Source organism: Brienomyrus brachyistius, unplaced genomic scaffold, assembly GCF_023856365.1.
Source record: "Brienomyrus brachyistius isolate T26 unplaced genomic scaffold, BBRACH_0.4 scaffold34, whole genome shotgun sequence".
In the NCBI taxonomy this organism is placed as follows: domain Eukaryota; kingdom Metazoa; phylum Chordata; class Actinopteri; order Osteoglossiformes; family Mormyridae; genus Brienomyrus; species Brienomyrus brachyistius.
In genome coordinates this window covers 847668-873359 of record NW_026042309.1, presented here as the reverse complement: position 1 = coordinate 873359, position 25692 = coordinate 847668, and the positions used below count along the sequence as shown (strand labels likewise).

Here is a 25692-nt window from a genome sequence, read left to right as displayed (position 1 = left end):
ACTGAAGCATGTTTCCCATGTAAATTATACATATTTGAGTTGATTGAAGTGAATAGGAACCTTCAAGCTGTAATCCATGACTTCCTGAGTAACTGGGGTACAAACATGAGGAGACACAGAGGCCAAATTCCCTTAGTCATCCATAAACATGGGAAAGATAAGAGACACACAGACCAAATGAGGGAGAAGTGTGCTGACCTTCATAAGTCAGGGAATGGGGATTAAAAAATAGCTACTCGCCTTAAAATGCCCATTTCTACTGTTAGGGCAATAATTAAAAAGTGGACATCAACTGGAACTGTTAGAAACCTGCCTGAAAGAGGAGCCAAGTTTATTTTGCCCCCACATACAGTGAGGATGATCGTAAGAGAGACAAAAAATCCCCAAGGATGACTGTTAGTCAATTACAAGACAAAGAAAAATCTTGGGGTTACCACGTCTCCAAAAAACCATCAGATGCCCCCTTCATGCTAACAGACGTTTTGAAAGTTATGACAGAAAGAAGCTTTTTCTGTCAGTTACTTAAAATGTTAGAGCCAGGAGTTTGCAAAACATTATACAACTTTGACTAGAATGAAATTCAATGATCAGATGAAACAAAAATGGAGCTTTTGGGCAATAAACATTCAAGGTGGGTTTGGCGTAAAAAGAAGGATGGTTATAATGAAATGAACCTTATCCCAGCTGTAAGATATGGTGGAGGTTCTGTGATGTTGTGGAGCTGTTTTTCCTCCAAAAACCCTGGAAACCTCGTTAGGGTACATGGCACTATGGGGTCCATGAAATACCAGGACATTTTATATTAAAATTTGGCTGCTGCTGCCAGGAAACAAAAACTGGGCCTTCATTGGATCTTCCAGCAGGACGGTGATCCTAAGCACATGTCCAAATCAACATAAAAATGGTCAGCTGACCGCAGAATCAAGCTTCTGCCATGGCCATCTCAGTCCCCTGACCTGAACCCCACTGAAAACCTGTGGGCTGAGCTGAAGAGGAGACGCACAAGAGAGGGCCGAGGACCCTGGGTGATCTGGGGAGATTCTGTAAAGAGGAATGGTCTCAGATGCCCTGCTCTGTATTCTCCAACCTTATAAAATGTTATAGGAGACTCAGTGCTGTTATACTGGCAAAGGGAGGCTGTACAGAGTATTAAAAGCAGGGCTGCCAATAATCGTGGCTCATGTGTTTTTGTTGAAAATAATTTCTTGATGAAGGATTTGTTTTTCTTTGAATACATTAATTTCAATGAAAGGTCGGATTTTTCTCATTTTTTTTCAGTGTGAGATGAAGCTGCTTCGCCAAAAGGTGGATTTTTTTCTAACCCTTTTTACAAATCTTTACAAGGGGGCCAGTAATTGTGGAGGGACTGTATATTGTTTATATACAACACTGTATTTGTACTAAATGGTGGTAAGTTAATCATGCCCTCTACTGTGAACACCCGTGTAAAATAATCATTAAACTCATTTACTATATCAATTTTCATTTTCAATTATAAGGCCGTTACTATCCTGCAGATGAGTGATTTCAGCTTTTAGAGCTCTTTTGGAGTTAAAATATTGGAAGAAACTTTTAATGTCATCCTTAACCTCCAATGCAGTCTTACTTTCGACATTCCACTTACTGTAGCAAATCTAATGTTATTTTTTAAGTCAACCCCTAGACTTAGATACTCCTGCTTTATTTTGAAATCATTAGTTATTTTCTACCTTAGTATTTCCAGCGTACAGTGTGAAATACCCAGTAATACTCACCTCACTACCCCCAGTTTACAGTGTGGAATACCCAGTCAGACTGACCTCAGTATCTCCAGGTTGCAGTGTAAGTCCCCCAGTCCAGCAGAGAGCAGCTTTACTCCTGAGTCCTGCAGGTCATTGTCAGTCAGGTCCAGCTCTCTCAGGGGTGAGGAGTTTGATCTGAGAGCTGAAGCCAGTGCCTCACAGCATTTCTCTGTGAGTTCACACCGGCCCACCCTTAAAAAGATTAAACACTTTTAAATCCACTTTTTACACTGCAGCACTGTATTCAAATGAGGAGGATAAGGGTCATGACATAATGGATTTTCAGAAAACAATTAAATTATTAAAAATAATTTTAACAATCATTCCGATTCTGTTTGGTGTCCATTATTTTTTTGTCCATAACACGTTAAAGTCGGCATGTTTATCTGTAACAGTGCTGTTAACTTTGCTAACCAACACAAATGTTTTGCATGGATTATATGTGTCACGCCCAGCTCGTGCGATCCTCGTGTGCCACGCCCCCTCATTAACCACGTCTGCTGCCCCGATTCTGACCAGCTGTTTCCTGTTATTTCGGCTTGTCTTGTGTATTTCAGTCCGTGTTCAGGTCTGTTTCCCTAGATCTGTCATTGATGTTGTGAGCCGTGTTTCCTCGTCTGCCCTTAATAAACCCCGTTTGCTCGTCTTCATGGCTCCACTGCCCTGTCTGCCTGCTCCTCCGCTCAGTGGACATCACAATATGGTTGAATGGATGTTTCCTGCTTCACTGCTTAATTATTTCTAGCATGGATCGAGGGCTGATAAGATTGTGAGATATAAGGACGTAGGAGAAGAAAACAGAAGCTGTTTGTGTTTGTTTATTATGTAACTGCTGAAAGGCATTGTGGGTTTTCTTGCTGTCCAGTTACTTTTGTGTAAAATGCATATTCTGTACTCACTGCAGCTTCTCCAGTTTACAGCTGAGATCCTCCAGTACAGCAGAGAGTAGCTTCACTCCTGAATCTCCTGGGTGATTGTAGCTCAGATCCAGCTCTCTCAGGTGTGAGGGGTTTAACTTCAGGGCTGAAGCCAGGGAAGAACAGCCTTCTTCTGTGACTCTACAGCCTGACAGCCTGCAGGGAGACGGACAAAAACTCCCCAATAAATAATATCACCTCACTATTATAATTATTAAATAAATGTGATGCTCTAATAAATAATTCAAGAATTACAGTTTAGTGTCTAAGACAAGGCAGGACCCCTCCTCTCTTTCCCTTAGCTAATTGCTCACTATCTCCTCTTTATAGTGTGGAATACACAGTAATACTGACCTCAGTATCTAAAGCGTACAGTGTGGAATACCCAATATTACTGACCTCAGTATCTCCAGGGGGTTATTTGGAATACACAGCAATACTGGCCTCAGTATCCCCAGTTTACAGTGTGGAATATCCAGTAATACTGACCTCAGTATCTCCAGTTTGTGGTTTGGAATACCCAGCAATACTGGCCTCAGTATCCCCAGTTTACAGTGTGGAATATCCAGTAATACTAGCCTCAGTATCTCCAGTTTGCGGTGTGGAATACCCAGCAATACTGGCCTCAGTATCCTCAGTTTACAGTGTGGAATATCCAGTAATACTGACCTCAGTATCCCCAGTTTACAGTGTGGAATATCCAGTAAAACTGACCTCAGTATCTCTAGTTTACAGTGTGGAATACCCAGTAATACTGACCTCAGTATCTCCAGTTTACAGTATAAATCCCCCAGTGCAGCAGAGAGCAGCTTCACTCCTGAATCTCCTGGGTGATTGTAGCTCAGATCCAGCTCTCTCAGGTGTGAGGGGTTTAACTTCAGAGCTGAAGCCAGGGAAGAACAGCCTTCTTCTGTGACTCTACAGCCTGACAGCCTGCAGAGAAAGACAGAAACTCCCCAGTAAATAATATCACCTCACCATTATAATTATTAAATAAATGTGATGCTCTAATAAATAATTCAAGAATTACAGTTTAGTGTCTAAGACAAGGCAGGACCCCTCCTCTCTTTCCCTTAGCTAATTGCTCACTATCTCCTCTTTATAGTGTGGAATACACAGCAATACTGGCCTCAGTATCTCCAGTTTACAGTGTGGAATATCCAGTAATACTGGCCTCAGTATCCTCAGTTTACAGTGTGGAATATCCAGTAATACTGGCCTCAGTACCTCCAGTTTGCGGTGTGGAATACCCAGCAATACTGGCCTCAGTATCCTCAGTTTACAGTGTGGAATATCCAGTAATACTGGCCTCAGTATCCCCAGTTTACAGTGTGGAATATCCAGTAATACTGGCCTCAGTACCTCCAGTTTGCGGTGTGGAATATCCAGTAATACTGGCATCAGTATCCCCAGTTTACAGTGTGGAATATCCAGTAATACTGGCCTCAGTATCTCCAGTTTACAGTGTGGAATATCCAGTAATACTGGCCTCAGTATATCCAGTTTGCGGTGTGGAATACCCCACAATACTGGCCTCAGTATCCTCAGTTTACAGTGTGAAATATCCAGTAATACTGACCTCAGTATCTCCAGTTTACAGTGTGGAATACTCAGTAAAACTGACCTCAGTATCTCTAGTTTACAGTGTGGAATACCCAGTAATACTGACCTCAGTATCTCCAGTTTACAGTGTAAGTCCCCCAGTCCAGCAGAGAGCAGCTTCACTCCTGAGTCCTGCAGGTCATTGTCACTCAGGTCCAGCTCTCTCAGGGGTGAGGAGTTTGATCTGAGAGCTGAAGACAGCACTTCACAGTGTTTATCTATGAGATCACAGCTGTTCAGCCTGAAACAGAAAACACTTTAAGACACAGACATATACACATCCTACACATTAGTAAAATACAAAGCATTACAATAAGCATTTGTTTTCATTATAATTAGCAGCACAGCTTACACTTCAAAATGAATTATAGTCTGCAGAGTGTTCTGTGCGTCCTGACAATCTGCTGCAGTCACATGATCACTAATTGTGAGTCAGTGCACCTTTGCTCAAAACTAGAGGTAAAAACATTAAGTACAAGCTATAGGAATACATAGGAACACATCAACAGCAAGATGGACGTGAACCTCCCATAACAGTCAGACCAGTGCTTCCAGTGCAGTCCTTAGCCATCTTTCTGCCAGGTGTCCCTACACTCAACACGTATCATTGAAAGGAGGAGATGTGAACATTCCCAGCAGCTAATGCAGCAGCAACTGGCACTTGGATTCCTGATCCCATGAGTAAAATCCTTTCTCTCCCTGTATTGTTATACCTGGGAACATGTCAAATCACCAATTACGTCTGGGTGATATGGCGATATTATTGGTAATGAGCGTAATAAGACAAGTATCCCGGTGTCGATATCTGACCGTGACTAACCAGCGATTATCGTCTTTGCTGAGGAAACGAGCTTAGGCTACATACAAAGCAAGATAACAGAAAGATTCATGATTTGCTTTCAGTTCAGCTTTCTCGCCAAAGATTCTGAAGCAGTTAAAAAGAAACATTGCACAGAATTTCACAAGCATTGTCCCTTGCAGTAACCATGCGTTCGCCATTCTTGTAAGTTCAGTATTGTCACATCACCAACTTCTATCTCTGAGTCAGCAGCCAGAATGTCAGTCATTCAAGTGCAGCTATCTGGTGGGAATTTTGAGCTTCCCGACTCAGTTTTTCGTGTCTTAGTCTCAGGCACGGCTTTAAGTGTGTCCCTGACCCGCCAGGGCTGTGATTAGGATTGGTTGCTAACTGTTTAATAAAGGTGGTTAAAAGTAAACTCTCTCTCTCATCTATCTATCTGAATCAATCAATCATTATTTATATAGCGCATTTTAGCCACAGCGTTTATAAAGAATTTTGCAAACATTTAAAAAGAAGAAAAAGAAATTCAAATAAGCTCAGAATAAATAACAATAAGCGCAAAAGAAATAAAAATAGAGTAAAAATGTTTTAAAAAAATAAAATTAAAAACCATCATAAAGGACTTTAAATACCCATGTCCTCTTTAAGGGCCCCTCCTCAAAGGGACCTCTAGCCCCTATGTCTTCTGGGGGAAGCGACCGCCCCCCCACAATTACTGATATTAATAAAAGCATAAAATAATAAAACTGATTATCATAGGGGGGCGGCATGGTGGTGCAGTGGTTAGCACTGTTGCCTCACACCTCTGGGACCCGGGTTGGAGTCTCCGCCTGGGTCACATGTGTGCGGAGTTTGCATGTTCTCCCCATGTCGTCGTGGAGTTTCCTCCGGGTACTCCGGTTTCCCCCCACAGTCCAAAGACATGCTGAGGCTAATTGGAGTTGCTAAATTGCCCGTAGGTGTGCATGCGTGAGTGAATGGTGAGTGAGTGTGCCCTGCGATGGGCTGGCCCCCCATCCTGGGTTGTTCCCTGCCTCGTGCCCATTGCTTCCGGGATAGGCTCCAGACCCCCCGCGACCCAGTAGGACAAGCGGTTTGGAAAATGGATGGATGGATGATTATCATAGATTATTATATGCGGTGGTGAAAAGATGCCTTTTCAGCCTAGTTTTGAAAGTACTGAGACATTCAGTAGCTCTCAGGTTTTCTGGGAGAAGGTTCCAGAGTTTGGGCCCATAGTGACTAAAAGCTGCCCCCTCCCTCCCCAGCCGGGTTTTAGGAATAATCAGTAAATTACTACCGGATGATCTGACTGATCTGCCTGGGACATACCTTACAGTCATGTTACTGAGGCAGGACAGAGCTAAACCCCGTAAATATTTACAAATTACCAAATGAACTTTAAAATCAATCCTAGAAGACAGAGGAAGCCAGTGCAGGGATGTGAGAGCTGGTGTGATGCGATCCCTGTGACTGGTGCGTGTTAACACTCCGCCAGCGGCATTCTGGGCCCGTTGTAGATGTGATCCCTGTGACTGGTGCGTGTTAACACTCCTTCAGCGGCATTCTGGGCCCGTTGTAGATGTGATCCCTGTGCCTGGTGCGTGTTAACACTCCGCCAGCGGCATTACAGTAATCTATTCTACTAGAAACAAAAGCAGGTATTATTTAATACTGCCAAGACCCCCTCCACTCTGCAAACAAGTAAACCAACTTCATTTCATTCTAACAACCTAAGCAGTTCTGTTAACCTGCTTTATGACTTTATGGTCGTGTTTCGACAAACTGTGCTTGCTTTGCAGAACAGTATTTCCCTTTTAAGGTTACTCATTTTAAATCTGGTGTAGGATCACACATGCACATAGCACAGAGCTTAAATTCCAGGTGGCCTGAGACAAGGCCTACCCTGGTACGAGAGGTACTCGCTGGCCTAGGCATCAAAGGGGGGTTAGTGACCCCCCACACACAGACACACTTAAACACACACAGATAACAAGGGAGGCCAGCACTCCAACTTTTATTGCTCAAAGTTAATGACCTATAGACAGCAGAGTGGACCTCAAGGACAGGGGTCCCTCGACTTGGCACACAACCCCCTCCCCAGACATCCTGCCTTACATACCACTCACCCAACACCCTAAAGAAAGTTTCTTTTAAGTTTGGCTGTTGTATATCTGTATATTTATTTACCCATGACTACTAGTCTCAATATACAGATAGGTTATGTTTGTAATGTGTTCTAACATTCAAAGATTCTTTTTCTTTGACTGACAAACCATCCCCCCCTTTTCTTTTCCACATTCCTCAGCAGCCCTTATCTGATCTTTGTATTCTACCATGCCTATCTAAGGGTAAGATGTGCTGCTGTCATGAGAATATGTCATATAATGTCTGTATAAAGGGTAACCTCTGATTGAGGTGCAACCTAGACCACTTAGACCAGGGACTGGTGTGAGTAATATAACATAATGACATAATATAAGTAATCATTAATTAATCATTACAGATGGTATTCGGTGTGAACCACTAGGCTGGTATGGCATGTTTGGTATCAAACCGATAGAAAATCACTCCAGTTTTACACCACTTCAGCCTCTGTTCATTGAGTGCTCACAATAGTCCCTGCCTCTGTGCGATTTGGCTACTAAGCTCTAAAACCTCAAACTCGACTGAAATATCGTGAGGCTCCCTCTCATTGGCCGTGAGGGGAGCTTCGCTACCGATCGTTTACATTACCTGGTGATGCAGCTCGCTGGACGAACCTTCTAACCCAGGTTACTAAGCGATACTGGTAACTAGTGAATCCCATGTAAGTCTCACATTAACCGACTCACGGGGATTCACAATTGAGTTTGGAGGAACCAACCATTCAGCATAACATTTAGGTAATAAACATCATTAAATAATGATTAATTCAAATGTAATTGATTTCAAAACATATTGGTGGAGATATTAAAATTTACTTGAGCTAATAATTCCTACAATGGTGTCCCACAGGGATCAGTTCTGGGCCCGCTACTGTACACTGTATATATTGGTCACATTATCAGAAATCATGGTGTTGGGTTTCATTGTTTTGCTGATGATACACAGTTATATATATCTGTTAAGCCGGATGATGCATCACAGCTCTCGGTTAGGTAAGACTGTCGACTAGATATCCGGTGCTGGATGGCAAATAATTTCTTTATGTTAAACACAGAAAAACAGAAGTACTGTTAACTGGTCCGAAGGTAGCTCGAAATAAGTTTGACAACCTCAACCTTGGTGGTCTTCCTACCTAACCTGACACAGTGGTCAGAGATCTCGGTGTTCTGGTTGATTCAGATTTATGTTTCGATGCTCACATAAAAAGCATCACTAAAGCTGTGTTCTATCCTGTACGGAACCTCGCCAAGCTTCGGAAGATGCTCTCCTTTCATGAAGCGGAAACACTAACACCTTTATAACTTCCAGGCTGGATACTGTAATGCCTTCCTTTCTGGGTGCCCATCTGGATCCTCACATAAACTTCAGCTGAAAAAAAATGCAGCAGCCAGAGTTCTTACAAACACTAAAAAAATTGATTATATTAGACCTGTTCTTTGCTCCCTTCACTGGCTTCCAGTTAAGTCTCTGATTAACTACAAAATACTGCTTATTGACTTATAAAATACTGTATGGCCTTGCACCAGAATACCTTAGTAATCTGCTGGCCTTATACAACCCTCCTGGCTTTCTTCCATCATAAAGAGCAGGATATCTGTTAGTACCCAAGGCAGAAAGAGCTACGGCAGGCTGCAGAGCTTTCTCTTATAGAGCTCTTCAGCTGTGGAATAGTCTTCCAGCGGATGTGCGGGATTCAGGCTGACTCTCAATATTCAAGTCTAGACTAAAAACACTCCTGTTCAGTTTAGCTTATAGGGACACTAGTTCTAGCTCTAGCTAACTGCTCACTCCCAGTCAGACCTATAGTGTGAGGTGTAGAGCTGGGTGGGGATCGGTGCCATTGGCTTTGGATAAACTGAACTGTCGGTCTGTCACTTTAGCTTCACACCCCCTTGTGGAATTGGAGTGCTGACATTTCAGGGACTCCCCATGCCTGTGTTCCCACCTGCCTCTCCGTCCTACTTATGCTGCCATAGCCATATCTGCCGGAGCTTACATACTGCACTTACCTAACTGTTTGCACTGCCTCTAGTCTCCCCTACTGCTCATTTTATTTCCCCTACTCCCCCTGGGCTGTGCTGCCTGGAGAAACCACATTTTCAAGATATCCTGCCTACCCTGCTGTCTGCGACGTCTCCACTACCTGTGACGTCCTTCTGGCCTGCTGCTGCCCCCTGGAGGATGGGCTCCTCCTCTGAGTCTGGTTAGGGTTAGGGCTTCCTCTGCTGCCCCCTGGAGGATGGGCTCCCCCTTTCAGTCTGGTTAGGGTTAGGGCTTCCTCTGCTGCCCCCTGGAGGATGGGCTCCCCCTTTGAGTCTGGTTCCTCCCAAGGATTCTTCTTTCTATGGAGCTTTTCCTTACCACTCTCCCCCCTGACTTGCTCACTGGGGGCTTTGGGCAGGGATGCTGTAAAGTGCTTTGAGGTGATGTAATGTTGTGAAAACACAGTACACAAATAAATCTGAACTGAACCGAATTTCCATTCATTCCCATTCCCACAATGTTCAGGGGGGGGGGGGGCGGGGGGGGCAAAATGATTATTTATTACGATATGTTTAAACTAAATACACATTTTTTTACTTATCGCCCAGCCCTAATCAACAATACTCTAATCGGAGAGCTATCAGTCCTGTGAAATAGGCTTTTAGAAAAATTGTTTGTTTGAATGATTTATGAATATTGATACTTCATTCACCCCCATGGGGAAATTGTCTTTTCGCCCCTCCCATCTTGCTCTCCAAGAGACATGCGACACATATACAGGTGAGAGGAAGTTTGGGCGTCGCAGCGCAGGATCGGCCAGCATCCAGCACCCCTGCAGCTCAAAGACCCAGTGATGACATCACTCTGCCGGCCAAGAGATCTGAACCAGCGACCTTCCGCTTATGAACACAAAGTCTGAACCCAGAGAGTCACGCACCACACCCAGTATTTAAAGAAATGCTTCCTACAGCATCCAGAACTGAAACAAATATGAGTGGTTTTCCCACTATTAATGAAAACTGGACCATTCTGTATGATGCTGTATCTTTGGTTATTTGTTACACAAAGGATGGTCGTTTTTGTTTTTACTACCTCACTACCTTCAGTTAATATAAACTAGATTAAAAAGGAACCTTGTTGATAAAAGAGGGGAAATAAATTACATGTATACATATTAATTTTATATTTTAAACAATGTTTCTCTATGTCTGCCGGACTAGATGTGTCGTTACATCCTCAGCCAGGTGCAGCTGAGGCCAGCAGAGGGCGCCAGTGAGCAGCCAGAGACAGCAGTCATACGGAAGCTCCCAGCTCTGGGCTCCATCACATGAACACGCCTGCTGACAATAACACTCACATACCACTTATACACCCTGTGGATAAAGAGCCCTCACTGTTTCTATAGCAGGTTAGGATGCTGTGCCTGTGATCAGAAGGCAGACTGGATGGGAATGGAAACGTAGTAACAAACAAAAAGTGACATCACTACCTTCAGTCATTATAAAGTCTGTGGTCAAGATTAGCTACTGCTATACAAACAGCTATAGCTGTGATTATCAAAATAAAACCCACTTATTAATCCATGAGGAGAAATATATAATATATATTACACATTTCAAACAATATTCATGTATTACTGCCAGACCAGACATGATTTCCCATCCCCACGTCACTTACAGAGCCGTCCTGGAGTTCTTGACCACAGGCAGCAGCCTGCAGTGCTCTTCATCTGATCTGATGTATTTCTTCAGGTCAAACACATCCAGCTCCTCATCTGACATCAGCATCACAAAGGCCAGAGCTGAGTATTGTGCAGGTGAGAGGTCATCTACTGAAATGTTTCCTGAATTCAGGTATCTTTGTACTTCCTCTACTAGAGAATTGTCACCCAGCTCAGTCAGACAGTGGAACAGGTTGATGGTCCTTTCTGGAGATAAATTCTCCTTTATTTTCTCCTTGATGTATTTCACTGTACTCCTAATATTATGTGAGCTGGTTTTTGTCGGCCCCAGTAGCCTTTGTAACAGTGTCTTACTGGAGTCTGTTGAGAGGCCCAGGAGGAAGCGGAGGTAGAGGTCCAAGTGTCCATTCTTGCTCTCTAATGCCTCATTCACTGCAGTCTTCAGCAGGTCAGCTGATGAGTTTGACAGAAACACATATAAAGCAGCGAGATACTCCTGGATGCTCAGATGCACAAAGCAGTACACCTTCTCCTGGTACAACCCATACTCCTCTTTAAAGACTTCTGTGCACACTCCAGAGTAAATTGAAGTTTCAGTGACATCAATGTCATTCTCTGTCAGATCTTGCTCATAAAATATGAGATTGCCTTTCTCAAGGTTGTCAAAAGCCAATTTACCAAGTTTCAAAAGGAATTCCTTGCTGTTTTCATTTAGCTTGCTTTCATAGTTTTTCATATACTTGTCTTTTTTAAAACTTGCCTGATGAATCAGGAAGTGTGTGTACATTTCAGTCAGAGTCCTTGGAATTTCTCCCCTGTCATTCTCAGTAAAAAGCCTTTTAAACACAGTGGCTGAAATCCAACAGAACACAGGTATGTGGCACATGATGAAGAGGCTCCTTGATGATTTCACATGTGTGATAATCCTGCTGGCCAGGCTCTGATCATTAAATCTCTTCTTGAAATACTCCTCCTTCTGGGCATCACTGAACCCTCGTATCTCTGTCACCTGATGGACATACTTAGCAGGTATCTGATTGGTTGCTGCTGGCCGGGAGGTTATCCAGAGGAGAGCGGATGGGAGCAGATTCCCCTTAATGAGGTTAGTCAACAGCAGATCCAGTGACATTTTTGTTGTTACATCAAACCAGCTCTCATTGTTCCGAAAATCCAGAGGAAGGCGACACTCATCCAGACCATCAAAGATGAACAAGACTTTGTACCTAAACAGCTCAGCAGATTCAACTGATTTCAGTTCTGGGACAAAGCGGTGAAGCAGTTCAATCAGACTGTATTCACCCTTAATCAAATTCAGGTCCCGGATAGGAAGAGCAAATATGAAGTGAACATCCTGGTTTGCTTTTCCTTCTGCCCAGTCGAGAATAAATTTCTGCACAGAGACTGTTTTCCCGATACCTGCCACCCCTTTAGTGAGTACAGTTCTGATAGGTGTCTCACGCCCACATAAGGGTTTAAATATATCATTGCACTTGACTGTAGTATCTTCTGTTCGCCTTTTCTTGGATGCTGTTTCAATCTGTCTCACTTCATGTTCCTCATTGACTGCTCCAGTCCCACCTTCAGTTATGTAGAGTTCTGTGTAAATCTCACTGAGAAGTATTCGCTGTCCTTCCTTAGCTTTTCCTTCATACACACACTCAAATTTCTCTTTCAAGGAACATTTTATTTTGTGCAACATGAGTTGCCCTGAAGAAAAATGAGAGGAAAATGCAAATTTTCACCGCGATCTTGACCAGAATGGGAGGAAGGATATATAACACACAGACACACGCACACACACAAACACAAACATACGCACACACACGCATACACACAGACACAAACACACACACGCACTATTTCACTGTGATAAATGAAACTTCACCTCATACATATTTCTTTCTGAAACACCACATACACGCACTGAACAGCATAAAGCTCTTACTCGTCTCCAACATGTCACTCTGCTCACTTCCTGCTTGCTTACCTGAAATAAGGAAGAACTTCAAATTAATTTCTTTCTTCAACATCAGTATTAAACAAACTCTTCATCATTTCTCTATATAATATATTAGTTTATCAAGAGCTTAAAAAATGTTACATTTTACATGAAATGTTAAAAATGTCATTACACTTCTGCAGGTCTTCCTTCAGTCTCTGAGCAAGGTCATTCAGGTTCATCTTCTTCAGGATCTCAAGCGTGACTTTGAGAGCCCCGGCTTTACTGTAGGAATTCATCATCATTTCGGCAAAGTCTGTTCTGCCCGAGGTTTTCATCTGACCCTTGGGAAGGGGCTTTAACTCTTTATTCACTGGGAGACGCAATTTAAACTCCTTCAACTCGTCATCACTGAGATCCTTTAGATAATCCAGCAAGAGGTCAGTGAGCGAGGTCTGGGTCTGCAGAAGTTGGAGATGTGTTTGTGAGATGTCACAAACCTGTACATGGTCACTCCCACACATACACTGTCCTTTCTGTTAACAGAAGGCAGGTTTCCTGCTCACAGTCTTATGTGGCTGCTGGAGACACCTGCTATGATTCATTCATCACTATAAGAAGCACATGTGTGTGTTCATGTTCTGCATTATTATTAAACCTTTATTTAACCAGGTTAGACTCACTGATTTTCAAAATCTCTTTTGAAAGAGAGACGCGTCCAAGATAGACAGCAAGAAAAATAGTTTAAGACCCAACAGATCACATTAACACAATGATGGCAAAATCAGCATAGACTAATATACACTAACACAGCATCCTATATTATTATACATATTTATTATTGAGTTATTCTGTAACATTATGTCTTTCTCGTTTGGCTCTCATCGGAGGCGGTCGCACTTCTTACCCTCTCCCTCCCCTTATCTTCCCTGCTTTGCTCCTCTCGTCTCGTCTAGTCTACTGTCTTATACTGTGTCTGTGAAGAGACTCTCTCAGCCCTGCTCTCCAAACTACGAAAAATTATGGATTTGATCAGCTGGTCTCTCAACGCAATTGACACCATCTTCTCGACGAGAAGCCTAGGGTCGGGGGAACCTGACTGTCCTGCAGGAACGTACGCAGCTGGCTACACGATGGACGGATGGGAGCGGTGGAGGGTCGTGTGCCTGGCAGCTCTTTCCGTGGAGGACATTGAAGACATTTACTTATTCGGAACCATGATTACAGGTATTATGCTGATTGGATTAGGCATTGCCCTGGTTTATCAAAGATTGAAGAAGACGGTGACAGCCTCTCAAAGCCCCACTAGGCTGGCCGGAATGATTGATGGAGTGGGCAGAGCTGTTAGCACTCAGACTGTGCAGATGGATCGCAAACTGGATAACATCGTGGAGAAGCTAACAGCTTTGCAAAAATTATTGGATGGCGGAGATCAGCGTGGACATTAGAGGAGCTGGAAATTTCAGCTCCCCGCATGGAAACCCAAACAACCTTATTCTATCAAGTATTTGGCTCCCCCATATCAGCACTGGCCTTGGCCAAGGCTGCTGCTGGAACTAACAACTCCCCCAGAAGAACAAGGCAGTGAGACTCTCTTGCATTCCTCTCCCCCAATCCCAAGGACTTACCCTCACCCCATCCCACGCCTCCGCCGCTTCATACCCCCAGCGTGAACAGGCGGGTCTGACCAGCGCCGTTTCTATGGCAGCAGGACCGGATGGCTGTCTGTCTCTGCTGGGTCACCTCCACACCCCCTTTCCGCTACCCGTTGCAAGTCGTGTCATTTTTATGTAAGGTGTAGTGCCATCATGTGCTTATGTTGCTGAGGTGTTTTTTTCGGTTCCCACAATGTACTCCCTACTGGAGTGCAATCTGGGGGGTGTTTTTTTATTCTCCTCCTCTCCCACCATGTTATCTTGTTTCTATTCTTCTCACTTCCCCTGTCTCCCGGCCGGTCTTCCCCCTACTGTGATGTCTGTGTATATGTAAGGTCGGTTGATGGCCTGCTCTTCACCGGTACTTGTGACTGGTGCCATGGTATATTGCATCAAAAATAAAGGGTTTCCGATGATGATAACATTTGGTGCAGTTCGGTATGCTAAGGAAGTAGCTTAGGGAAGAGCACTGCTGAGAGTGAGCTTTTTGTCTGATAAGTTATTCTGTTCTGTTACAGTCCGTCTGTAACATTTGGTGCAGTGCAGTAAGGAAGTAGCTGAAGGAAGAGCACTGCAGAGAATGAGGTTTTGTCTGCTTAATTATTCTGTTCTGTTACAATCTGTCTGTAACATTTGGTGCAGTGCGGTATGGTAAGGAAGTAGCCTGAGGAAGAGCACTGCAGTGAGCTATTTGTCTGCTAAGTTATTCTGTTCTGTTACAGTACGTCTGTAACATTTGGTGCAGTGCAGTAAGGAAGTAGCTGAAGGAAGAGGACTGCAGAGAGTGAGGTTTTGTCTGCTAAGATATTCTGTTCTGTTACAGTCCATCTGTAACATTTGGTGCAGTGCAGGAAGGAAGTAGCTGGAAGATGAGCACTGCAGAGAGTGAGGTTTTGTCTGCTAAGATATTCTGTTCTGTTACAGTCCATCTGTAACATTTGGTGCAGTGCAGGAAGGAAGTAGCTGGAAGATGAGCACTGCAGAGAGTGAGGTTTTGTCTGCTAAGTTATTCTGTTCTGTTACAATCCGTCTGTAACATTTGGTGCAGTGCAGTAAGGAAGTAGCTGGAGGAAGAGCACTGTAGAGAGTGAGGTTTTGTCTGCTAAGATATTCTGTTCTGTTACAGTCCATCTGTAACATTTGGTGCAGTGCAGTAAGGAAGTAGCTGGAGGAAGAGCACTGCAGAGAGTGAGGTTTTGTCTGCTAAGATATTCTGTTCTGTTACAGTCCATCTGTAACATTTGGTGCAGTGCAGTAAGGAAGTAGCTGGAGGAAGAGCACTGTAAAGAGTGAACTTTTTGTCTGTTATTTGCAAGAACCTTCAGCTGAAAACAGTTACTGAGCTTAAGTTCTCCTGCCTTTCAGTGTCTGGTATTCATGGACAACATGCATCACAGACTGAAATGTTATAGCCAAACCTCTCCATGGGAATGGTGATCCATCGCTTAGATGATTATGGTTGTATATAAACCGGTTCCCGTGTTTCACAATCTGACTCTGTAATAAAAACCAAAAGTAATGTTAGCTTTATATTCAATAGTCAGTTCACCAACTGTCAACCATAGCAGCCTTCCAACTATATGGTCTGTAGGGCTGTATATGTCACAGGCCAGGATTAACAGACTACATTACCCAGACTGCTCCTGTCTTCATCTGAGTTTGAAATTCCCTTGTTCTTTGAATTGTTTGCACCTGTCTGTTTCATTACTCACCTTATGTGTTGGGGAAGATACTCACAAAAGTACTCCATTACAAACAGAGGTGGAAGATGCAGGTCCACAATGTACAAATCCAGACGATTTTGTTTCAACCAACCACACTGAAAATAAAAATTATTTTTTCTCATTTGAATCATGTACAGTGGTTCTACACACCTAAAATTTTGAAAACGAATCATTCTTCTTAAATTAACTTTGTTGTCTAACAGAACATTTCTCACATTTTCTCGCATCTAATTCAACTGAATTGGTTTCCTAGACGGCATTACATTATTTATCAGGCCTGAGAGAAGGTGACAGCTCCCCTAGTGGCAATAGGAGTGCATCTCCCTAGAACAGATGTAATCGGTGGCAGTATCATTGCTTTTAGACTGTGGCTTGGGATAGAAGAACTCATTTGATACTCAGATTTTTACTAGACTAAATATTTAGAAGCCCACCGTAATCAAGGACGGTATATCAGGAACATTAGTTGGTAACATTTTACTTGAGGGTACATTATGGACGGGCTGCTCGATACACCATGTTGAATCACATGTCGAGTTTTCAAAGCAATAGTGCTTGGAGGCCCCACACTGAGCTTTACCTTGGAGGGTGACTCATATAATAAAGCATGCTGTGCTTATTTACACAGTGCCCTTCACCTTTGTATTGTTTCAGTTACATTCCCACATAAAAAATAAGTCTGTCTTGTACTTCCAGCTGTTTCGTTGGTTGCTTTTACTGCGATAGTGTTTGATATTACAGCTATTCAGTACATAAATATGAAAAATGTAAGCAAGAGACCCAGGTCTCCAGTATGAGAGCATTTCCATTTACAACCGTCCACGAAGGTTATGTGTACTGGCAAGCACATCCCCCATCTCCATACACTGGCCCATAGATATCTAGCTCTACCAGCAACCTCTGTGCTTTGTGTCCGTATCTTTTCAAAAGTTGAGGATGTCATTTAAAAAGGAGCAGGTTCAGTCCCAGTACAGCAGAACAAATCAATTTCGTAAATAAAACATGTAAGTCAATATCTGCGTATTTGTGTTTTTCAGTTTGCATGTACAGTACTCAGTAAGACAAACCCATTAAACCTCGACTTTTGCATCTCTTGTTAAGTCATAATGACCCTCATACATGGAAAGTTATGCATATGGCCAGGCAGTTTGAGGATGATGGCGGAGGAGAAGATCTAGGTCCAGTCTTGCCTGCCAGCTGTTTCACTGGAGATGTCACTTGGAGGAAAGAGGAAGCCGTTAAGGCAGTGCAGCATTTGTCATGGTTCCTGTGGGATCCCCACCAAACCAGCTTTTCGTTCCTGAGTTCCTGCATATCCAGACTCTCCAGTGGGGACATTCCTCCCCTTTCGCCTGTCATCCCGGGATCCAGTGAACCTGAACCCTGCTTGAACAGTGTCTCTGGTTGCCCACCATGCTCCAGGTTATCTGCAGCTTTGCTGCTGCCTGTTCTATCTATGTGCAAAATGAGAAACCCTGTCGAGCTCCAGCCGGGTTGCTGCAATCGCTTCCTGCACCTCATTTCCCGTGGTTCCATATTGCCCTAGAATTCATCATTGGATTGCCTCCATCCAGGGGTTTTATTGGGGTCCTCACAGTGGTGAACCGCTCTTCAAAGGCTGTACAGTTTGTGTAACTAAGTTACCTTCAGGGAAGGAGACAGCTCAGCTCCTTCTTGATCATGTTTTCCGACTCCTTTGTCTGCCGACGGATGTCGTTTCTGACAGGGGTCCGCAGTTTTGCAGGCGATCTTGTAGACTGTTCGTGATTCCCTCAGTCTCTCTTCAGGGTCGCACCCTCAGACTAATGGACAAACGGAGCGAGTCAGTCAGGATTTAGGGAGAATGCTACGATGGCTGGCCTCCCGCTCTCCAAGCACCCGGAATCTCTGCTTGTGTTGGGCTGAATATGCAGATAATTCACTCTCAGTGTCTTCTATAGGCCTGTCCCCATTTCAGTGCTGTCTGGGTTACCAGTCCCCATTGTTCCCTGCATTGGAGGAGGAGGTCATGGTCCCGTCAGTTCATCAATTCCTGCACTGCAATCAATGGACCTGGACACTGGCTTGGCGGTCACTGCTGCTTTCTTAGCAGCAAATGGCAGCTTTTGCATCAGGGACCTGTCACAGGAACCCTCCTTTTGGGTGGGTCAGCGGGTTTGGAACCTGCCTTTACATATCAGTCGTTGCTGTCATATCAAGCTGGCTCCCTGTCTCGTGGTTCCATTCCCCATTATGAAGGTTGTCAGCCCCACTGCAGTGCATCTGAAGGTGCCAGTGTCCATGTGTCAAATCCACCCTACGATCCATGTTTCCCTGATCAAGCCCCACGCCGTCAGCCTGCCTCTGTGCAACCTGTATTTTTTTAGTGCAGCATCTTTCTTGAAACAGACCAATGAACATGGAGCCATGCCTGCCTTCTGCACCCTGGCAGGACGTCGAAGCTGAAATTATATAAAACTCATTTTATAGATTATTCGGCAAAAGTAATTTTTTTGGCTCCATTATGTAAATTTATGAATGTGAAATTTTTCTTAGCAGCTGTCAATAAGGCAGATCACGCATTATGTCAATTTAAGGTGGAACGGATTTTGTAAATAAGAAAGCAGCCTGGTAACCTTTAGTAGGTACTCACTGGCTCACAGCCTGGTAGCCTTTAGTAGGTACTCACTGGCTCACAGCCTGGTAGCCTTTAGTAGGTACTCACTGGCTCACAGCCTGGTAACCTTTAGTAGGTACTCAATGGCTCACAGCCTGGTAGCCTTTAGTAGGTACTCCCTGGCTTACGGCCTGGTAGCCTTTAGTAGGTACTCACTGGCTCACAGCCTGGTAGCCTTTAGTAGGTACTCACTGGCTCACAGCCTGGTAGCCTTTAGTAAGTATTCACTGGCTCACAGCCTGGTAGCCTTTAGTAGGTACTCACTGCCTCACAGCCTGGTAGCCTTTAGTAGGTACTCACTGGCTCACAGCCTGGTAGCTTCTAGTAGGTACTCACTGGCTCACAGCCTGGTAGCTTTTAGTAGGTACTCACTGGCTCACAGCCCGGTAGTGTTTAGTAAGTACTCACTGGCTCACAGCTTGGTAGCCTTTAGTAAGTACTCACTGGCTCACAGCCTGGTAGCTTTTAGTAGGTACTCACTGACTTACGGCCTGGTAGCCTTTAGTAGGTACTCACTGGCTCACAGCCTGGTAGCCTTTAGTAGGTACTCACTGGCTCACAGCCTGGTAGCCTTTAGTAAGTACTCACTGGCTCACAGCCTGGTAGCTTTTAGTAGGTACTCACTGGCTCACAGCCTGGTAGCTTTTAGTAGGTACTCACTGGCTCACAGCCTGGTAGCCTTTAGTAAGTACTCAATGGCTCACAGCCTGGTAGCCTTTAGTAAGTACTCACTGGCTCACAGCCTGGTAGCTTTTAGTAGGTACTCACTGACTTATGGCCTGTTAGCCTTTAGTAGGTACTCACTGGCTCCCAGCCTGGTAGCCTTTAGTAGGTACTCACTGGCTCACAGCCTGGTAACCTTTAGTAAGTACTCACTGGCTCACAGCCTGGTAGCTTTTAGCAGGTACTCACTGGCTCACAATCTGGTAGCCTTTTATAGGTACTCACTGGCTTACGGCCTGGTAGCCTTTAGTAGCTACTCACTGACTTACGGCCTGGTAGCTTTTAGTAGCTACTCACTGGCTCACAGCCTGGTAGCCTTTAGTAAGTACTCACTGGCTCACAGCCTGGTAGCCTTTAGTAAGTACTCAATGGCTCACAGCCTGGTAGCTTTTAGTAGGTACTCACTGACTTACGGCCTGGTAGCCTTTAGTAGGTACTCACTGGCTCACGGCCTGGTAGCTTTTAGTAGGTACTCACTGCTTTATGACCTGGTAGCCTTTAGTTGGTACTCCCTGGCTTACGGCCTGGTAGCCTTTAGTAGGTACTCAATGGCTTACGGGCTGGTAGCCTTTAGTAGGTACTCACTGGCTTGCAGCCTGGTAGCCTTTAGTAGGTACTCACTGACTTATGGCCTGGTAGCCTTTAGTAGGTACTCACTGGCTCACGGCCTGGTAGCTTTTAGTAGGTACTCACTGCTTTATGGCCTGGTAGCCTTTAGTTGGTACTCCCTGGCTTACGGCCTGGTAGCCTTTAGTAGGTACTCAATGGCTTACGGGCTGGTAGCCTTTAGTAGGTACTCACTGGCTTGCAGCCTGGTAGCCTTTAGTAGGTACTCACTGACTTACAACCTGTACTCGCGGCACGTGATTTTAAACTTATGATCTGCCCTGAAATTTTGTAACTTTTTTTCAGACTGCAGTAAACTGCAGATAATTGAATCCATGGACCCTACTGTAACTCTAAATTAATAATGCCGTCAATTTTAATACCTGTGAATCTGGCACATTTTAAGGTCTAAAATTCAGAGGATTAGATTACAGACTTTTTATGGACCCACAGATACCCTGTATATGATTCGCTCCATGTCAAGTGAAGTGTTATCCGGAATAATACCAACGATGAGAGTCTTCACTCAGATCTTCAACAGATCCCTGGAGCTGTATGAAGTTCCCACCTGCTTCAAACGCACCACCACAATCCCGGTTCGCAAGAAAGCCTTCATCACTGGACTGAATGACTACAGAGCTGTCGCCCTGACATCACTACTCATGAAGTCGCTTGAACGTCTGGTGTTGGCCCATCTGAAGAAGGCCTCAGGACACCCGCTGGACCCCCTGCAGTTTTCCCACCAGGCACACATGGGCGCAGTGGCTCGGTGCTCTTCATTTCACTGTTTCATGTGGAAGTGTGTGAGTATTGCTACTTCTCCTAGCAAATGAAAATTTCATCTGAAACAACAGACACATTTCCTCCTCCTCTTATTAGACAGACAATTGAGACTACAGGTTCCAGCATATTAGAGATTATGAATGTTAGCCTTGCCTCAGGTGTTGTGCCAACGAAATTTAAGCATGCTGTTGTACAGCCGTAGATTAAAAAACCTAACTTAGACACGTCAATCCTTTCTAACTACAGACCCATCTCAAAACTTCCTTTTTTATCTAAAGTTCTTGAGAAACTTGTGCTTCAACAACTGCAGTCTTTTATAGATACACATAACATCCTGGAACCTCTCCAATCTGGTTTTAAAGTCCTCCACAGCACTGAATCAGCATTACTTAAGGTATTTAGTGATCTATTACTAGCTACTGACTCTGGAGATTCTGCTATCCTTATCCTTCTTGATCTCACCACTGCACTTGACACTGTAGATCATGCCATATTAATCTCCTGTCTGGAGCACTACGTTGGTATCAGAGGGCTGCTCTGGAATGGTTTAGGTCATACCCGGTACTGTCTGCCTAGATGGAATGTTTTTGTTTTTGTGAATGTTTTTATTTTTTATTTATTTATTTTATTTCCGTTCATTTTTTATGTTTTTATTTTTGTATGTTCTGTTTGTTTATCAGATCGTATTTCCTTGCTTGTCGAGCACTTTGGTCAACTGTTATTGTTGTTTTTAAAGTGCTTTGTAAATAAACGTGACTTGACTTATAAACGGCAGAAATGTGATGATACCTGTTTTCATTCCAGAATGTACGCATTACAGATGCCACCGTAGACCGTATCCCCTGAGGCTACACGGTCCGTCCACCAGCTCCAGGCAAACTTAGACCATGGTTGATAAGATGCTCCACAACTGTTCTCTGTGTGCTCCTCTCTCTCTACTCCTGTCCTGAGCGCCATGTTCTCTGTGTGCTCCTCTCCCTCTACTCCTGCCCCTGAACCCCATGTTCTCTGTGTGCTCCTCTCCCTCTACTCCTGCCCCTGAGCCCCATGTTCTCTGTGTGCTCCTCTCCCTTTACTCCTGCCCCTGAGCCCCATGTTCTCTGTGTGCTCCTCTCCCTCTACTCCTGTCCCTGAGGCCCATGTTCTCTGTGGTCCTCTCCCTCTACTCCTGCCCCTGAGCCCCATGTTCTCTGTGTGCTCCTCTCCCTCTACTCCTGTCCTGAGCCCCATGTTCTCTCTGTGCTCCTCTCCCTCTACTCCTGTCCTGAGCCCCATGTTCTCTGTGTGCTCCTCTCCCTCTACTCCTGTCCTGAGCGCCATGTTCTCTGTGCGCTCCTCTCCCTCTACTCCTGCCCTGAGCCCCATGTTCTCTGTGTGCTCCTCTCCCTTTACACCTGCCCCTGAGCCCCATATTTTCTGTGTGCTCCTCTCCCTCTACTCCTGCCCCTGAGCCCCATATTCTCTGTGTGCTCCTCTCCCTCTACTCCTGTCCTGAGCGCTATGTTATCCGTGTGCTCCTCTCCCTCTACTCCGGTCCTGAGCCCCATGTTCTCTGTGTGCTCCTCTCCCTCTACTCCTGCCCCTGAGCCCCAAGTTCTCTGTGTGCTCCTCTCCCGCTACTCCTGCCCCTGAGCCCCATGTTCTCTGTGTACTCCTCTCCCTCTACCCCTGCCCCTGAGCCCCATGTTCTCTGTATGCTCCTCTCCCTCTACTCCTGTCCCTGAGCCCCATGTTCTCTGTGTGCTCCTCTCCCGCTACTCCTGCCCCTGAGCCCCATGTTCTCTGTGTGCTCCTCTCCCTCTACTCCTGCCCCTGAGCCCCATGTTCTCTGTGTGCTCCTCTCCCGCTACTCCTGCCCCTGAGCCCCATGTTCTCTGTGTACTCCTCTCCCTCTACCCCTGCCCCTGAGCCCCATGTTCTCTGTATGCTCCTCTCCCTCTACTCCTGTCCTGAGCGCCATGTTCTCTGTGTGCTCCTCTCCCGCTACTCCTGCCCCTGAGCCCCATGTTCTCTGTGTACTCCTCTCCCTCTACCCCTGCCCCTGAGCCCCATGTTCTCTGTATGCTCCTCTCCCTCTACTCCTGTCCCTGAGCCCCATGTTCTCTGTGTACTCCTCTCCCTCTACCCCTGCCCCTGAGCCCCATGTTCTCTGTATGCTCCTCTCCCTCTACTCCTGTCCCTGAGCCCCATGTTCTCTGTGTGTTCCTCTCCCTCTACCCCTGCCCCTGAGCCCTATGTTCTCTGTGTGCTCCTCTCTCTCCACTCCTGCCCCTGAGCTCCATGATCTCTGTGTCCTCCTCTTCCTGTACTCCTGCCCCTGAGCCCCCTGTTCTCTGTGTTCCTCTCCCTCTACTCCTGCCCCTGAGCCCCATGTTCTCTCTGTGTTCCTCTCCCTCAACTCCTGCCCCTGAGCCCCATGTTCTCTCTGTGCTCCTCTCCCTCCACTCCTGCCCCTGAGCCCCATGTTCTCTGTGTGTTCCTCTCCCTCTACCCCTGCCCCTGAGCCCTATGTTCTCTGTGTGCTCCTCTCTCTCCACTCCTGCCCCTGAGCCCCATGTTCTCTCTGTGCTCCTCTCCCTTTACTCCTGCCCCTGAGCCCTATGTTCTCTGTGTGCTCCTCTCCCTTTACTCCTGCCCCTGAGCCCCATGTTCTCTGTGTGGTCCTCTCCCCCTTGCCATACCACACATTCAGACACCACGTCTTCTCACAAATCTCGCTTCTTTACCTGACACCTTCTTCCTGCTCCATGATCAGCACTGTTCACTGGGTTAAACATGAGCGTCATATTAGCTTCTGTGTAATTACTGCAGTGCCATGACAGTCACCAGTAATACAAGATTCAGAGCGTGTGCTTCCATTGGTTTCAGTTACGCCTGTTCTGCTTCTGTTTGCTTTCAATTGAAGGACAATTTACTACTAACCCTGATAGTGTGTAATTGGCCTTGCTTATACATTCGTATCTGAAAACAGTTTAAAGTGATTTATTTGAAAACACCATTGCAATGCTGGACAGTATTAAGGTGACTGAGTGATCTGTAATTATGACTGAACAAAATACAACCTGTTTCCATGAGTAGGATAAGTAATGCATCAACACAATGACAAAACATCTTTAGTGTGCAAAAACACAATGAGAAATGCTAATTCAGGTGAGGAAATGCATAACTGCTTTGAAAATTGTTAAGAGTAAGGAAAGTAAGGAGAATGACATTCCTGATATGTATGAATGTGGTGTGTGAATAGGTGAATGTGAGGCATAAAATGTAAAGCGCTTTGAGTACTCGAAAGCGCTATATAAATGCAGTCCATTTACCATTCCTGATGTGAAAATTTTGTCAAAGCAATTGAGAAAAACTATAAAATACTAATATTTAAAGTCATGTTACCATTTACTGACTGCAAATTCCTATACATTAATGGCAGAACCCCCAAACGGAATGTCACCATTTATATATTATAAGAAAATCTCACCATTTTCTTATAATTCATGAATACTGGATAAAGACAACAATGTTAACGCAAAGTTTAAACGCTCAGTATATACAGATACTTAGGTATGTTGTTTCGTGTGAGGATTCAAAGGAAACGGAGCTATAATTTAGAGGGCAGGTAAAAACAAATAAATTTGACTGACAGACAGAATGACACATAGATTGATGCATTTTTGCTACCATCTGTCCTCTTACGTGCTGGGATTCTGTGCTCAGGCTGTTTAGACACGTCCAGCAAGCTCTCTATCAACGGAAATATGTGTGACATGTATAAGCATGAAGAAAAGAAACCCCTCTGTCTGTCACTATCAGCACACTGTTCTATTCAGGGGCGATTCAAGGATTTCACTCAGGGGGGCTCAGCCATCCTGAAGAAATACGAGACTCTGTACAGGAATCACTGTTTTTCTGGGGGGGCTAAGACAAAACACAAGGCAGCTGAACCTGCACCCCCCCCCCCAAATAGGGTCTAGAACCACCTGATGTAGTAATTACTGTGTAAGTAAGAATACCCCACAAAAACCTGATAGAGGAACACTGAGACACACACGCAAAGAGAGTTATGGCTAATAGGAACATTCTTATCTGACTAATTATAGTCGTTTAAAATAAATTCATAAAAGTTTTCAACATTTTTGTTACTTGAATCTTCAGCATTCCACACTTCTAGCCCTCAAATTAAAAACAATAAAGGCTATTAAAATAACTGATGTCATTTTGCTAAATTTGTCAGTCTTACCTTGAATGGTAACTGGCTGGGGAGGCAGACGTACAGTATGTAGGTGACTGGCGTTGTAGAGAGAATCACCGCGGTGCAGCGATTTCCTTATTCTGCAGGTAAGGGGCGGAGCAGCAACAAACACTATCAGGTTAAAAAGTTAAAATACTTTTTAAAGTTGTATTTCGAATTTATACTTTACTTTGTACTGCTTTCTTTTTGTACTTTATTTTGTCTTGCTTTATAGAGCTGCTCTTCTTATACTTGAAGGAAATAAAATGCTTTACTTTGCTATGAGATACAGTTTATTTTAGTATGTTACAAAAACTTAACAACTGGCTGAAATGAGCTGTTTTGTAGGGGTCACATTATCTGTCTCTGGCACAATCGCCTGTCCAGCAGAGGGTCTGCAGCTGTGAGGAGAAGTGGGGGGGCAGATAACAGGACCATGATTAGTGCTAGTGTCCAGAAAGCTGTGGAAT

General features: G+C 44.6%; 1 protein-coding gene across 5 annotated transcripts; it reads right to left on the bottom strand.

Annotated features, from left to right (window-relative positions):
- Positions 1–1277: 1277 nt before the first annotated feature.
- On the bottom strand, positions 1278–25318 carry LOC125721545 (NACHT, LRR and PYD domains-containing protein 12-like). Of its 5 annotated transcripts, XM_048997493.1 has the most exons (8): positions 25232–25318; positions 16221–16327; positions 15927–16005; positions 13047–13314; positions 12860–12901; positions 10911–12621; positions 4323–4541; positions 3642–4277 (listed from the first exon to the last, which is right to left on the bottom strand). In XM_048997493.1, exons 3-8 carry the CDS (start codon positions 15948–15950, stop codon positions 3776–3778), a joined length of 2766 nt encoding a protein of 921 aa, XP_048853450.1. In that variant the 5' UTR covers positions 15951–16005; positions 16221–16327; positions 25232–25318; the 3' UTR covers positions 3642–3775. The 5 variants fall into 5 exon arrangements, with proteins under 5 accessions (XP_048853451.1, XP_048853452.1, XP_048853449.1 ...); XM_048997495.1 differs by lacking the exons at positions 3642–4277; positions 15927–16005; positions 16221–16327; positions 25232–25318 and adding exons at positions 1280–1973; positions 2681–2781; positions 3559–3631 and having other exon boundaries at positions 4368–4541; positions 13047–13669; XM_048997492.1 differs by lacking the exons at positions 3642–4277; positions 15927–16005; positions 16221–16327; positions 25232–25318 and adding exons at positions 1283–1973; positions 2681–2854; positions 3458–3631 and having other exon boundaries at positions 4368–4541; positions 13047–13666.
- Positions 25319–25692: the final 374 nt, after the last annotated feature.

Excerpts from the sequence above, each read along its gene's own strand:
- LOC125721545 (XM_048997491.1), bottom strand. The coding sequence starts at position 13,377 with ATGTGTGGGAGTGACCATGTACAGGTTTGTGACATCTCACAAACACAT. Across the intron at positions 12,902-13,046 it reads GAAGGAAGACCTGCAGAAGT|GTAAGCAAGCAGGAAGTGAG; the intron begins GTAATGACATTT and ends TCCTTATTTCAG. Across the intron at positions 4,542-10,910 it reads AAGAACTCCAGGACGGCTCT|GCTGAACAGCTGTGATCTCA; the intron begins GTAAGTGACGTG and ends TTTCTGTTTCAG.